The sequence below is a fragment of the Amblyraja radiata genome, chromosome 5, assembly GCF_010909765.2.
Source record: "Amblyraja radiata isolate CabotCenter1 chromosome 5, sAmbRad1.1.pri, whole genome shotgun sequence".
Classification (NCBI taxonomy): domain Eukaryota; kingdom Metazoa; phylum Chordata; class Chondrichthyes; order Rajiformes; family Rajidae; genus Amblyraja; species Amblyraja radiata.
Window position 1 is genome coordinate 21,985,716 of NC_045960.1, and position 15,107 is coordinate 22,000,822.

General features: G+C 45.9%; 1 protein-coding gene across 1 annotated transcript in view; it reads left to right on the forward strand.

The window, feature by feature from the left end:
* The window catches only part of LOC116973727 (dynein heavy chain 8, axonemal-like), a 622,328-nt gene that overhangs the window by 491,012 nt on the left and 116,209 nt on the right, over nt 1-15,107 (forward strand). Inside the window, 1 exon segment of the mRNA XM_033022036.1 lies at nt 10,687-10,790. Coding sequence (XP_032877927.1) covers nt 10,687-10,790 — 104 coding nt within the window.

Below are 15,107 nucleotides of genomic sequence, written 5' to 3' on the forward strand. Positions count from 1 at the left end.
TTTAGCCACAAGGGCCACATCTAACTCCCTCTTAAATCCAGCCAATGAACTGGCCTCAACTACCTTCTGTGGCAGAGAATTCCACAGATTCACCACTCTGTGTAAAAAATGATTGTCTCATCTCGGTCCTAAAAGACTTCCCTCTTATCCTTAGACTGTGACCCCTTGTTCTCCTGTTCGATCAAGTTCAAGTCCAGGCTCTGGCTGGGCCACTCAAGGACATTCACATACTTGTCACAAAGCCACTCCTGTGTTGTCTTGGCTGTGTGGTTTGGGTTCGTTGTCCTGTTGGAAGGTGAACCACCGCCCCAGTCTGAGGTCCAGAACGTTCTGGAGCAGTTTTTCATCAAGGATCTCTCTGTACTTTGCTCTGTTCATCTTTCCCTCAATCTTGACTAGTCTCCCAGTACCTGCCGCTGAAAAACATCCCCACAGCATGATGCTGCCACCACCATACTTCACCCGTAGGTATGGTATGGGCCAGGTCTGGTTTCCTCCAGACAAGAAGCTTGGCATTCAGGCCAAATAGTTCAATCTTGGTTTCATCAGACAAGAGAATCTTGTTTCTCATGGTCTGAGAGTCCTTTAGGTGCCTTTTGGCAAACTCCAAGTGGGCTGTTATGTGCCATTTACTGAGGAGTGGATTCTGTCTGGCCCTCTACCATTAAGGCCTGATTGGTGGAGTGCTGCAGATATAGTTGTCCTTCTGGAAGGTTTTCCCATCTCCACAGATGAACTCTGGAGTTCTGTCAGAGTGACCATCGGGTTGTTGGTCACCTCCTTGACCAAGGCCCTTCTCCCCCAATTGCTCAGTTTGGCCAGACGGACAGCTCTATGAAGAGTTCAAGAAGGAACTGCAGTTGCTGGAAGATCGAAGGTACACAAAAATGCTGGAGAAACTCAGCGGGTGCAGCAGCATCTATGGAGCGAAGGAAATAGGTGAAGTTTCGGGCCGAAACCCTTCTTCAGACTGATGGAGGGTGGGGGGGAGAAGGAAGGAAAAAGGGAGGAGGAGGAGCCCGAGGGCGGGGGGGTGGGTGGGAGGAGACAGCTCGAGGGTTAAGGAAGGGGAGGAGACAGCAAGGGCTAGCAAAATTGGGAGAATTCAATGTTCATGCCATCCGGACACAAGCTACCCAGGCGGAATATGAGGTGCTGTTCCTCCAATTTCCTCCAATTTCCAATTGCTCACTCTGGCAATGGAGGAGACCCAGGACAGAGAGGTCGGATTGGGAATGGGAAGGGGAGTTGAAGTGCTGAGCCACCGGGAGTTCAGGTAGGTTATTGCGGACTGAGCGGAGGTGTTCGGCGAAACGATCGCCCAACCACCGCTTAGTCTCACCGATGTAAATCAGCTGACATCTAGAGCAGCGGATGCAGTAGATGAGGTTGGAGGAGATACAGGTGAACCTTTGTTGCACCTGGAACGACGGCTTGGGTCCTTGAATGGAGTCGAGGGGGGAGGTGAAGGGACAGGTGTTGCATTTCTTGTGGTTGCAACGGAAAGTGCCCGGAGAGGGGGTAGTACGGGAGGGAAGGGAAGAATTGACAAGGGAGTTGCGGAGGGAGCGGTCTTTGCGGAAGGCAGACATGGGGGGAGATGGGAAGATGTGGCGAGTGGTGGGGTCACGTTGGAGGTGGCGGAAATGGCGGAGGATTATTTGTTGTATTTGCCGGCTGGTGGGGTGAAAGGTGAGGACTAGAGGGACTCTGCCCTTGTTGCGAGTGCGGGGATGGGGAGAGAGAGCAGTGTTGCGGGGTATGGAAGAGTGGTTCAAAAGTTCTTCCATTTAAAAATGACAGAGGCCACTGTGCTCTTCGGGACCTGCAATGCTGTAGAAATTGTTTTATACCCTTCCCCAGATCTGTGTCTCGACACAATCCTGTTTCGGAGGTTCACGGCGAATTTCTTCGTCTTCATGGATTGGTTTTTGCTCTGACATGCACTGTCAATTCTGGGAACTTATATAGACAGGTGTGTGCCTTTCCAAATCATGTCCAATCAATTTAATTTATCACTGGTGGACTCCAATCAAGTTGTAGAAACATCTCAATGGAAACAGGATGAACCTAACCTCAATTTTGGGTGTCATAGCAAAGGGTCTGGATACTTATGTAAAGGTGATGTTTCAGTTATTTCTTATTAATTACTTTTCAAAAATTTCTAAACATCTGTTTTCACTTTTTTTAAATTATGGGGTATCGTGTGTAGATTGATGATAAAACATGAATTTAATCCATTTTAGAATAAGGCTGTAACGTAACAAAATGTGGAAAAAGTGAAGGGGTCTGAATTCTTTCTGAATGCACTGTACATGGTGTACAATGATGAGGATCCAAGTATGAGATGTGGTTGTGATAATTATGTTGTTTAAATGCAGGTGAGTGCAGGTCAGGCACGTGCCATCAGGGTAGGCAAGGTAGGCACTGCCTACCCTGACTAAAATTATAAAATAATAATAATTAAATATAAATAGTAAAGGCACGGGAGAATTATGCCTACCTAAGATCGATCTCTTAGGTAGGCATAATTCTCCGTGCCTTTCATGTGCAGTACATGTAATACGGGAAAGTGTGTGCAGCCCACGTGTCGTGGACGCTACTTCAAGCTGTCAATTTCAAGCAGAGCTGAAGGCAGCTGAAATTCTGCCTTTGCAGCGTGGACTGTGAAGTGCGCATGCGCAGCGCCAATGGCTGCAAAGTGGGAAGCGGCTATAAAAGGACAGTGCTGCTGGGGGGGGTGGGGAGTCTGGCCAGCGTGTGGGGAGTCTGGCCAGCGGTAAAGTTGCTGGAGGGCAGGAGCGTTGAGAAGGAGGGGGTCGGGGATCATGCCAGAGCAACCAGCTCAAGAGCGGGTCAGCGGGCGATGGATAACAGGACAGAGGGCGGTGGAGCTTACTCCATGTGTCAGTGCGAGTAACCTCAATTTGTCCCTTGTGCGCGCTGACACAGGAGTGTCCACTGCCCGCTGTCCTGTTATCCATCGCCCGCTGACCCACTCAGCTCTATGATCTTTACTTTTGAGCTGGTCCCCTCTCTGTTCATACGGAGAGCACTGCCAGAGGTGAGCGAGCTGGCAGAAGGCGCTGAGGTCCGGTGGCCGCTCGCAGCCACCCAAGCTGCTTCCCTGCCCAGCCAAAATGCTGTGGCTCCGCGCCCGGAGCGCCACGGCAGCGATAAGTGAGTAAGTTGCTGGCATAATCCCCGACCCCCTCTTTCTCAACTCTCCTGCCCTCCCCGCAACTTTACCCCTGGCCAGATTCACCACATGCTGTGAAAGGAACTCTCCCCCCAATTGGTCCCTTGAACTAGTATTGTCATTCAATAAGATCACAACTGATCCAACTTGTCCCGGTGAGCTCCCGTTTTTCCCACCATCTCTCCACCTGCCGTCGCCCTCCACCCCCCCACCCATTCAGTATTTCAAAATGAAGGAGATTTGGAAGCCTTGGGCAAATTGAATTGTTACTTTCTTTATTTTTATTCTTTATTTTTACGGAGAGGAGAACAATCTGCGCATGCACAGTTTAAGATTTTTTTAAAATCTGACTGACTGCTTACCCTGAGTAATTACTCACGGCACGTGCCTGGTGCAGGTAATGAAAAAAGGGAATTTTATAAATGTTGCCAGTTTATAATTAGAGGCAATAACTATACAGCATTTTGTTGTAATTGCTGAGACAGACTTCTTTTCTTAACATCTGCAATTAAATTGTTTTTTTTTTTCCAGCATAAAAGGCCTGCCCTACTGTACGAGTTTGCCCTGTTTCGAACTCGGAGATTTACGATAATGTATGTACTCGGGGCTCTCCTGACATTTTTCAACATGTTGAAAAATCTTCACGAGTCTTCCCGAGCTTACCACATTTCCCGAGTACCTGCCGTTAGTGTTACGAGCCGCTAAGAGACGTCCCCGAGCTCTGACGTACCCGCTATGTACATTCTACGTGCTTCGACGAGTTTGATTTTTTTTTTTAACTCGGGAGAGCTCTTGAATGAACTTGTACAGTGGGACAGGGCTTTAAGTGATAAGCTCACAAATTATAGGAGCAGAATTAGGCCATTCAGCCCATCAAATCTACTCCGCCATGACTGATATATCTTTCTCTCTCAACCCCATTCTCCTGCCTTCTCCCCATAACCCCAGAGACCCTTATGAATCAAGAGTCTGTCAATCTGCACCTTAAAATACCCAATGACTCAATTAATTCCACAGATTCATCCCCCTCTAACTGAAGAAATTGCTCCTCATCTTCTTGTTAAAGATACATCCTTTTATTGTGAGCCATAGGCTCACAATACTCCAGTTGCTGTCTGACCAGTACCTTAGAATAGAATAGTTTCTTTATTAACATAGAAACATAGAAATTAGGTGCAGGAGTAGGCCATTCAGGCGCATAGCGGTGCAGGCTCGAAGGGCCAAATGGCCTACTCCTGCACCTAATTTCTATGTTTCTATGTTTCTATTCGGCCCTTCGAGCCTGCACCGCCATTCAATATGATCATGGCTGATCATCCAACTCAGTGTCCCGTACCTGCCTTCTCTCCATACCCTCTGATTCCCTTAGCCACAAGGGCCACATCTAACTCCCTCTTAAATATAGCCAATGAACTGGCCTCGACTACCCTCTGTGGCAGAGAGTTCCAGAGATTCACCACTCTCTGTGTGAAAAAAGTTCTTCTCATCTCGGTTTTAAAGGATTTCCCCCTTATCCTTAAGCTGTGACCCCTTGTCCTGGACTTCCCCAACATCGGGAGCAATCTTCCTGCATCTAGCCTGTTCAACCCCTTAAGAATTTTGTAAGTTTCTATAAGATCCCCTCTCAATCTCCTAAATTCTAGAGAGTATAAACCAAGTCTATCTAGTCTTTCTTCATAAGACAGTCCTGACATCCCAGGAATCAGTCTGGTGAACCTTCTCTGCACTCCCTCTATGGCAATAATGTCCTTCCTCAGATTTGGAGACCAAAACTGTACGCATTACTCCAGGTGTGGTCTCACCAAGACCCTGTACAACTGCAGTAGAACCTCCCTGCTCCTATACTCAAATCCTTTTGCTATGAAAGCTAACATACCATTCGCTTTCTTCACTGCCTGCTGCACCTGCATGCCCACTTTCAATGACTGGTGTACCATGACACCCAGGTCTCGCTGCATCTCCCCTTTTCCTAGTCGGCCACCATTTAGATAATAGTCTGCTTTCCTGTTTTTGCCACCAAAATGGATAACCTCACATTTATCCACATTATACTGCATCTGCCAAACATTTGCGCACTCACCCAGCCTATCCAAGTCACCTTGCAGTCTCCTAGCATCCTCCTCACAGCTAACACTGCCCCCAGCTTAGTGTCATCCGCAAACTTGGAGATATTGCCTTCAATTCCCTCATCCAGATCATTAATATATATTGTAAATAGCTGGGGTCCCAGCACTGAGCCTTGCGGTACCCCACTAGTCACTGCCTGCCATTGTGAAAAGGACCCGTTTACTCCTACTCTTTGCTTCCTGTTTGCCAGCCAGTTCTCTATCCACATCAATACTGAACCCCCAATGCCGTGTGCTTTAAGTTTGTATACTAATCTCTTATGTGGGACCTTGTCGAAAGCCTTCTGGAAGTCCAGATACACCACATCCACTGGTTCTCCCCTATCCACGCTACTAGTTACATCCTCGAAAAATTCTATAAGATTCGTCAGACATGATTTACCTTTTGTAAATCCATGCTGACTTTGTCCAATGATTTCACCACTTTCCAAATGTGCTGCTATCCCATCTTTAATAACTGACTCTAGCAGTTTCCCCACTACCGATGTTAGACTAACTGGTCTGTAATTCCCCGTTTTCTCTCTCCCTCCCTTCTTAAAAAGTGGGGTTACGTTTGCTACCCGCCTAATCCTCAGGAACTACTCCAGAATCTAAAGAGTTTTGAAAGATTATTACTAATGCATCCACTATTTCTGGAGCTACTTCCTTAAGTACTCTGGGATGCAGCCTATCTGGCCCTGGGGATTTATCGGCCTTTAATCCATTCAATTTACCCAACACCACTTCCCGGCTAACCTGGATTTCACTCAATTCCTCCAACTCCTTTGACCCGCGGTCCCCTGCTATTTCCGGCAGATTATTTATGTCTTCCTTAGTGAAGACGGAACCAAAGTAGTTATTCAATTGGTCCGCCATATCCTTGTTCCCCATGATCAACTCACCTGTTTCTGACTGCAAGGGACCTACATTTGTTTTAACTAATCTCTTTCTTTTCACATATCTATAAAAACTTTTGCAGTCAGTTTTTATGTTCCCTGCCAGTTTTCTTTCATAATCTATTTTTCCTTTCCTAATTAAGCCCTTTGTCCTCCTCTGCTGGTCTCTGAATTTCTCCCAGTCCTCCGGTATGCTGCTTTTTCTGGCTAATTTGTACGCATCATCCTTCACTTTGATACTATCCCTTTTATTGTCATTATAACATGAACCATGTACAACAAAATTTAAAAATGTCAGCCAGTCAGTGCACCATTCAAACATTTGTAAAAGCTAACGATACATACAAGGTAAAATATTTAAAAAAGATAAACTAAAATAAATATCATGAAAATAGCACGCATAAACACCCAACCCTACATCCTTCTGTCGATTTCACAGTGTACCACAGTCCCTTAGTATGTATCGCCCCTGCGTTCCTTGGCGGCTACATTTAGTGCCTTTATAGCAGTGGGGTAAAAACTGTTTTTAAGTCTGTTTGTCCTTGTCCTTGTAGATCTGTACCGTCTGCCTGACGGCAACAGTTCAAACGGGGTGTCCGGGGTGGGAAATGTCCTTTATAATACTCTGGGATTTTTTGATGCAGCGGGAACTGTGTAAGTCCTCCAAGGTAAGGAGAGGGCAGCCGACAATCCTCTGGGCGTTGTCAATGGCCCTCTGGAGCGCTTTCCTCTGAGCCGCTGTGCAGCTGGTGTACCATACGCATACACAGTATGTTAGGATGCTCTCAATGGAGCACCGATAAAAGGCAGCAGCAGTCTCTGAGTGATGTTATTCTTCCTGAGCACCCTCAGGAAGTGCAGTCTCTGCTGGACCTTTTTCAGCAGCGCAGAGGTGTTCACGCTCCACGTCAGGTCCTCCTCAATATGGATTCCCAGGAAGCGGAAATCCGCCACCCCCTCCACACAGTCCCCTCTGATAATTAATGGTACCATGTCCGTTTTATTCTTCCTGAAGTCTATTATTATTTCCTTTGTCTTTAAGGTGTTGAGGAGCAGATTATTTTCTCCACACCACACTGTCAGCTGCTCCACCTCATCCCGGTAGGCGTGCTCGTCCCCCCCGGAGATGAGTCCCACCCCGTAGTGTCATCCGCAAATTTGACAATGGTGTTGCTGTGGTGGGCGGGGGTGCAGTCATGTGTGTAGATGGTGTAGAGCAGGGGGCTCAGCACGCAGCCCTGTGGAGAGCCGGTACTGAGGCTGAGGGCCGTGGATGTGTGATGGCCCACTCTGACTCTCTGGCTGCGACCCGACAGGAAGCTATTTATCCACATGCAGGTGGAGTGTGGAAGTCCCAAGTCCCCCAGTTTGTCCACCAGTTTGTGGGGAAGGATGGTATTAAAAGCAGAGCTGTAGTCCACAAAGAGCATCCGCACGTAGCTCCCCCGCTGCTCCAGGTGGGACAGTGCAGCATGGAGAGCTGTGGCTACAGCGTCCTCTGTAGATCTATTCGCTCTGTACGCAAACTGGTGGGGGTCAAAGCTTCGGGGCAGGAGTGATGTGATATGACCCCGGACCAGTTTTTCAAAACACTTTATCACCACTGGTGTGAGTGCGACTGGCCGGTAGTCGTTGAGGCTGGAAATGTGGGGTTTTTGGGCAAGGGGACTATGGTTGCGGACTTCAGACAGGGTGGAACAGTGGACTGGGCCAGAGACTGGTTGAAAATCCTCGTACAGACTCCAGCCAGCTGGTCTGCGCAGTCCTTCAGCACGCGTCCAGAGACGCCGTCGGGTCCAGTAGCCTTCCTTGGATTGATGGCCCGCAGCGTGCGCCTCACCTCATGCTCCTCTATCTTGAGGGTTAGGCTGCTGTGGACCATGTGGTGTGATGTGGCTGTCTCGGGTGGCTCCACTTCAAAGCGAGCAAAGAAGAGGTTCAGCTCCTCTGCCAACGAGGCGTCACCTTCAGCAGCTCCAAGGTTGGTCTTGTAGTTGGTGAGACCCCTTGTCTCACCAGGGGTCCCCTGCCACACCTGCCTGCTGTTGTTACTGTCCAGGTGGTCCTCTATCTTCCTCCTGTAGTCTGATTTGGCCTCTCTGATGCCTCTCTTCAGGTTAGCTCGGGCCGTGCTGTATAAAGCCCTATCGCCAGACCTAAAAGCGGTGTTCCTCTCTTTTAACAGCTGCTGGACCTCCCGGGTCATCCAGGGCTTCTGGTTGGGGTAGACCCGGATGCGTTTGTCCACTGTGACCGTGTCCATGCAGTTTTTAATGTAACACAGTACACTGTCTGTGAACACCTCCAGGTCCCGGTGTTCAAACACATCCCAGTTGGTCCTGTCGAAGCAGTCCTGCAGCTGCTGAGATGCACCATCAGGCCAGGTTGTGATGGTCTTTGTGATGGTAGGAGCGGTTTTCCTGAGGGGGGCATATGCAGGAATTAAAAACGGGGACATATGGTCCGACTGACCCAGGTGTGGTAGTGGTCTAGCCCTGTAGCCCAGCTTGATGTTGGAGTAGACCTTGTCCAGTGTGTTAGCTCCTCTTGTAGCACATTTAACATGCTGGTAGAATTTGGGGAGCATTTTCTTCAAGTCCACGTGATTAAAGTCCCCTGCTATGATGTGAACACCGTCAGGATATATGCTCTGTTGACTGCTAGTGCTACCATACAAATGTCCGATAGCCGAGTTAGCATTAGCATCCGGTGGTATGTACACAGCAGTTATCATGACAACAGTAAACTCTCTAGGGAGATAAATGGGCCTGCATTTAACAGTCACATACTCCAGGTTCGGGGAGCAGTGACTGTCCACAATCACTGTGTTTGTACACCAGGTGTTGTTCACGTACACACAGAGCCCTCCACCTCTGCTCTTACCAGAGTCTCTTGTCCTGTCATGACGCTGTGCTGTGTAGCCTGCTAGCTCGATAGCAGAGTCCGGAATGAAAGAATGAAGCCAGGTCTCCGTGATCAACAGGATACAGCTGTCCTTCACGGCGTTGTTAGCTGCAGTCTGTAGCCTCAGTTCATCCATCTTGTTAGCGAGGGATCTGGCGTTCGTGAGAACCAGGCTGGGAAGCGGTAGTTTCAGTGGCTGCCTCCGTAGCCTGGCCAGCGCGCCGCCCCTGCCGCCTCGCTTTTGCCTTCTCTCTCTGCGCCGTCTTCGCCTCCTCCCCACGGGGATGGTGATCCACGGAGAGTCGGGGCTCCTCGCTATGTCCGCCGGGATCTTGTATGAGCGGACAAACTCGGCGGTAACCCCCCGTTCGCGACCGGCTCCAATCCTAAGAAGATCCTGCCGGCCGTAGACGTTGTTCGCCCGACAGTAAGTACACAGTAAAAACAACACGCACACATACACAAAAAACACGAAGCACTGACCGGGAGGACATCGAGCCGCTGCAACTGTGTGTGCCGCCATTTTCCATCCTTATAAATCCCTGTCTTTTATATTATTTTATATTATAGTCCTCTCTAAATAAATGCTCACATTTGTGCATTGCTCATGCCTAGGTTTTCTGCTCCAGGAAAACTAAGGTCAGGGAACAGTTCCCATTATTCCTCTTCACTCCCAAAACCTCCAATAAAGCTGCAGAAGAACTTTATGTTCACGCTCCCACCTTTATTTGTTGTGCAAGTCTTTGCAAGTCTGCAGCCATATCCCTCTTCTTCTCCTAACCATAAAGATGCGATGACTATCTGAATAGTGAAATGGATACCACATTCAATTTTCTAGCCTGATACTACAAACCTATCCAAAAATGCATTCTAGTTCAAATAGCTGTCAATCCTATCCTTGATTTTATTTGATGACTCAGGACTCGTGCAAAAGGGAGAGGTTGGACAAGCTCGGAGTTTATTCCTTGGACCACAGGAGGTTGAGGGGATGATCTTACAAAGGTGTATAAAATCATGTGGGGAATAGATAGGGTGAATGCAGAGTCTTTTCCCCAGGGTAGTGGAATCAAGAACTAGAGAACATTAGTTTAAGGTGAGAGGGGACAAATTTAAAGAGGATCTGAGGGGCAACTTTTTCACACGGAGCCTGGTGGATATCTGGGACGAGCTGCCAGTTGAAATAATTGAGATAGATACAATAATAACATTTAAAATACATTTGGACAGGTACATGGATAGGAAAGGTTTAAAGTGATGTAGGTAAGGTGAGGATAAATGGGACTAGCTTAGATGGGGTATCTTGGTCAGCATGGTGAGTTGGGCTGTTGGGCTTGATTCTGTGTTATATGATTCTGTAGACACATTATTGCTGAAACCATTCAGCGGGTCAGGCAGCATATATCGAAAGACAGACGGTTAACATTTCAGCTCAGAAATTCATCAGCCAGATGAAAGTTCTTAAATCAGAAGTTTATTTTCTCTTTCACAGATGCTGCCTGAACTGCTGAGTGTTTTCACTAGTTTTGGTTTTTACTTTACATTTCCAGCAAAAGCAAATGCTTTAATTTTTGCATTACTACAGGTCTCTCAAAGCTTCTAGAAGCAACTGAATCAGTGGCTCTTCTTGCTAAGCAACTAGCAGGGAAAGAAAAGGAGCTGGCAGTGGCATCTCATAATGCTGATAAGGTGTGTGCCAAATTCACATTTTAAAATAATCTGTAACTCAGTCATTGGCAGGTAAGTCAGATAAACTTAATGGAAAAAAGTTGTTGGATCCTGAAGTTAAAAAAAAATGTATGTTTTGAATTATACATCAGGGGAAAAGTTTAAAGGGTATTATTAAGGTAAGGTTTTTTTTAACAAAGAAAGTGCTAATGCCCTTGAACACATTGCCGGGGGAGATTGTGGAAGCAAATGCAATTATGACATTTAAGAGGTATTTTGACAGGCGCCTGAATATGACGGGAATAGGGGGATATGGATCATTTGCAGGCAGGTAGAATATAGTTTAGTTTAGAGATACAGCGCGGAAACAGGCCATTCGACCCACTGGGTCCGCGCCGACCAGCGATCCCCACATATTAACACTATCCTACACCCACTAGGGACAATTTTTACATTTACCAAGCCAATTAACCTGCAAACCTGTACGTCTGGAAGGTGGGAGGAAACCGAAGATCTCAGAGAAAACCTTACACAGGTCACGGGAAGAACGTACAAACTCCGTAAAGACAGCACCCGTAGTCGGGATCCAGCGCTGCATTCGCTGTAAGGCAGCAACTCTACCGCTGCGCCACAATGAAATTGGTATCTTGCTCGATACAGACATCAAGGGCCGAAGGACCTGTTCCAGAGTTGTACTGTTCCATGTTGTATGAGCAGCAATGTCCATGGTTTCATGCGTGAAAGTAGTCAAACGGTTAAGTCACTGTTCTGGTATGAATTTTATTCAACAATTTTTCAAAAATTTCAAAACAATCCTTGATTGAAGCTTACAGTGAGGCATTGAACAGTTCCATCCCAAAGCAAATACATCTGTTTATACAATTCACTATAGTATAGATTTTCTATTCAGATAAATGTGTGGTGTTGAATTTTGGGAAATCAAACCAGCACAGGACCTTCACAGTGAATGACATTGCCCTGGGGTGTGGTAGAGCAGAGGGATCGAGCAGTGCACAATTCCTTGAAAGCGGTGTTGAGGGTAGACAGGGTGGTCAAGAAGGCTTCTGGTACAATGACTATCATCAGTCAGAGTACATGGTATAGAAGTTGGGATGTTACGTTATAGTTGTAAAGACGTTGGTGAGACGCACTTGGATTTGAGTGTCTGAGCTATAGGGAGAGGTTGGACAGGCTAAGACTTTATTCCTTGGAGCATGGGAGGATGAGGGGTGATCATATAGAGGTGCATAAGATCATGAAGGAAATAGGGTAAATGAACAGTTTTTTACCCAGAGTAGGGGAATCAAAATCCAGAGGACATAGGTTTAATGTGAGAGGGGAAAGATTTAATAGGAACCTGCGGGACTACTTTTTCACACAGAGGGTGATATGGAACAGGCTGCCAGAGGAGGTAATTGAGGCAGGTACTATAACAACATGTGAAAGGCTTTTGGACAGGTACATTGATAGTACAGTTATAGAGAGATATAGGCCAAATGCAGGTACGTAGGACTAGTGTACAAAGAGTATCTTGTTCGGCATGGGCAAATTGAGTCAACGGGCCTGTTACCTTGCTCTATGTCTGTATGAATCTATAACTCTATTCAAATATGCTAGTTTCAGCCGTTCAGCAGTTTGTCCATTGATGCCCAAGATGTCATAGAGTAATTGTTTGACTGCAAGATACTACACAGAAATGGATCCTTTAGCCTACTGAAACCACATCGAAAATCAAGCACCTTGTTTTACAGTAATAATAACCCAACCTATTTTCCTGCATTTTCCATATTCCCATCAACCTTGAGCAGCACAGTGGTGCAGCTAGTAGAGTCTTTGCTCACAGCACCAGAGGCCGGTTCAATCCTAACCCCTAGTGCTGTCCTCATGGAGTTCACCCTTGTGACCAAGTTGGTTTCCTCAGAATACTGCGATTTCCTCCCAAAGAAATGTGGGTAGCTTATTTGGCCACTATAAATTGATCTAGTGTGGAGATGAGTGATATATTTAGAGAGAGTTGATGAGAATGTGGGGAAAACAAAAAGTGGGATTAATACAGGTTTTGTGTAAATGGTGGTTGATTATTGGTGTGGATTCAATGGGCTGACAGGCCTAATCTGTGACTCTATTTTCACCCCTTCCCCACAGTTTGATTTTACCAATCTACTAAGCGCTCAGAAATTTTCATTACCCATTAAGCAACCAATCTACACATTTTTGGGAAGTTTGAGAACACCAGAGCACATGGAGAAAACTAGAGGTCAAAATGTACCCGGGTCACTGGAGCTGTGAGGCAGCAGTTCCCATGGTTGCACAATTTCAGCTGGAGTCAGTGCTAGGGCTCAAGATTTTCTCAACCTCTATGAACTGAAAGGGAATAGGATGCAAAGAGGATTCAAACAAATTAATTGAGTGGGCAAGAACATGGCAGATGGATTGTAATGTGGAAGAATTTTAGGTTATTCTCTTAAGTGAACAAAATAGAAAAGCACAGGACTATTTTAAATAATGCTGAATTGGGAAATGTTGATGTTCTAAAGGACTTGGGTATCCTCGTGCACAAATGTCTGCGCAGGTTCTTTGGACATGGTCAGGGACTCCATCTGGACCAGTTCTTTTCCATGGGCTCACTCGCAGGAAGGTGTAAAAATCATTGATATTGGTTTTGGTATTGACATTACCATCATGTGTATCAAGATACAGTGGAAAGTTTAATTTTGCTTACTAATCAGACAGGTCATGTACACAAGTACAACAGGTTTTGCAAAAAGAGAAAATAAACAGTGCAGAATATAATGTTACGGACACATAAAGTGTAGATTTTAAAAAAGTACAAGGGCCAGAACAAGGTAGAGAGGAAGATCAGGAAAACATCTTAGCATATGAGAGAGGTCCATTCAACAGTCTAATAACCACGCTGGAAGAAGGTGTTTTGGAATCTGACGGTGTGTGCTTTTCAGCTTTCCTACCGTTATGGAAAGTCCTGATAAAATACATGTGAAGTGTCGTGAGCAGTTCTGGATACCACAGATTAGGAAGGATGGATTTACCAAAATGAAATCTGATTTTAAGAGGTTTTAGAGGCGCTGATAGGATAAACAAAGTGAAAATATTCTACTGATTGAAAAGAGTATTAGACTAGAAGGCATGGGCTAATAAATTTGATCCAGGTAGCGGATTATATTTTTATGATGCATGGGTCATTGACACAGCTATTAAAACTTATTGTGATAGAACAAATGTCTCTGTCCCATGAAACGTCAGATCTACTTTTTGTAATTGAGTTAGGGTTTTCAGCCCATTTCTAGAATAGTCTGTTAAAGATGACCCATTGTTGCTAAATGGAAAGTGTATGGAAAATCTGTGTTACGACTCCCGAATGCAGGTACTTCAGAGCCACGTAACATAATTCAAAAACCAGGTTCAAGTTCAAAAATCTTTTAATTATTCAATGGAACACAAAACCCAAACCTGATTTAAACAACCCAGTCAGGGATATGGATGGACTAACAAACAATTAAACAGTGCTCCAGCCAGCCACGTAATGGACCGTCGAACCAGAGACTCTAAAACCTGCCTAAAGAGATATAACCCTGAAACAAAATACACGAAAACACTAAGGTCAGCCCTTATCCGTCCCAATTCAATATTTGTTACAAGTAATGGTGAAAGTACACAAAGTTCTATGCCATGTGGCCAGGCCTTCCTCAGCTCACACCAGCAGGATGCTCACAAGTCAGGGTCTGCGAAGAAGAGAGAGAATCCTGGGAGATTCTGGTATTTAAGCTTCAGATGAGTCACCCGTCACCTGACGCAGCTTGGCCAATCGGGTACAGGAGCCTTTTAACCCCTTGATTGCAGACTCACAGCCACGAGGCCTGTACTCGGGAGAGAAACAGAGAAAGGTAAGTACATAGCATTCACCAGGGGGGGGGAGCGCCTAACAATCTGTGTGATGTAAAGGCGTAAAGGGGCCTCCAAAAGCAGTTATTTTCTGCAGAAAATCAGAAAGGTATAATATGTTTGCATACAAGGATGATTACAAGAGGACAAATGGTTATAATAACAAACCTGTTGAGTAAAAAATGAGTATGGACTCATTAGTTGAAAAGAAAGTTTTCTTAGTATCCGATACTGTCTGAGGCAGAAGTCTCATCTCAAGAAGTACAATACCTACATATTTGTAGATTGATCAAAGAAAATGCTTCTCTGTGATATGTAACCTTGGAATAAGAAGATATTGGTAAGTCTGCTTAGAATATATATCAATCACCACATGAGTTGCGATTCTTACATTGTCCTGAGACATTATATCTGCATAACTGCATAAATCCCTCAAAT